The following is a 787-nucleotide window of genomic DNA, read 5'->3' on the forward strand; positions in this document are numbered from 1 at the left end:
TTTTTTCCCCTTCCTTCCCCCCCCCCCCCCCCCCCTACAACAAAAGGTCTCTAGGTGTACCTGCAGTGGTGGTGGCGGCGGCGGCGGCGTCGGCAGTGGTGTGAGAAGAGTGATGACGTCGTACGCGGAGCTTCTTGCCGCGTGCACGGAGTTCCAAGAGAATTTTGCCACTCTCAACGGCAAATACAACGTGGCGGTGCAGGAGCTGCAGAATGCGAAGGGAGCGAATGAGCGGATGGCAAAGCAGCTGGAGACCATGCGGGGCAGCGAGGACAAGCTGCACGGCACCATCCGCGAGCTCAAGAAGGAGCTCGACGAGGCACACACGTACAAGGACCGCTATCTCGCGTCGACGGTCTCTGTGGAGCATCTCAAGGGCCGGCTGGAGAATGCCCGCCGCGCCGTCGCGGACAAGATCCTGGAGCACGAGCAGCAGATGGAGCAGCTGCGCGGGCAGAACAAGGACCTTCTGCAGCGCGTGAGTGTCTGCGCCGACGCGCAGGCGATACAACAGCTGAAGCGGCAGGTTGTGGAGCTTGAGGAGCGCTGCGCCCACCAAAGCGGGCAACTGTTGGAGGAGAAGGAGCGCGCCAGCCAGCAGCTGATCGCCGCCCACACCGCTCTTCGCGAGCAGCAGGCGCGCCAGCTCGAACTCGAGCAGCGCTGCCGCACGTTAGAGTCGGAGATCGCGCAGATGCGCTCCGTCGTGCGGCGGTCGGCAGACCTGCAGAACGACGCCGCCGTCGCGCGGGAGAAGAGCGCGAGTGACGCGCGGCGGGCTGCGCTG

General features: G+C 65.1%; 1 protein-coding gene across 1 annotated transcript; it reads right to left on the reverse strand.

Annotated features, from left to right (window-relative positions):
- Positions 1–34: 34 nt before the first annotated feature.
- On the reverse strand, positions 35–370 carry DQ04_15711010 (hypothetical protein; the record flags this gene model as incomplete). The annotated part of the gene is made up of 1 exon (XM_009317356.1): positions 35–370. One exon carries the CDS (start codon positions 368–370, stop codon positions 35–37), a length of 336 nt encoding a protein of 111 aa, XP_009315631.1.
- Between the last annotated feature and the right edge of the window lie 417 nt (positions 371–787).

The sequence above is a fragment of the Trypanosoma grayi genome, assembly GCF_000691245.1.
Source record: "Trypanosoma grayi strain ANR4 Tgr_1571_V1, whole genome shotgun sequence".
Lineage (NCBI taxonomy): Eukaryota > Euglenozoa > Kinetoplastea > Trypanosomatida > Trypanosomatidae > Trypanosoma > Trypanosoma grayi.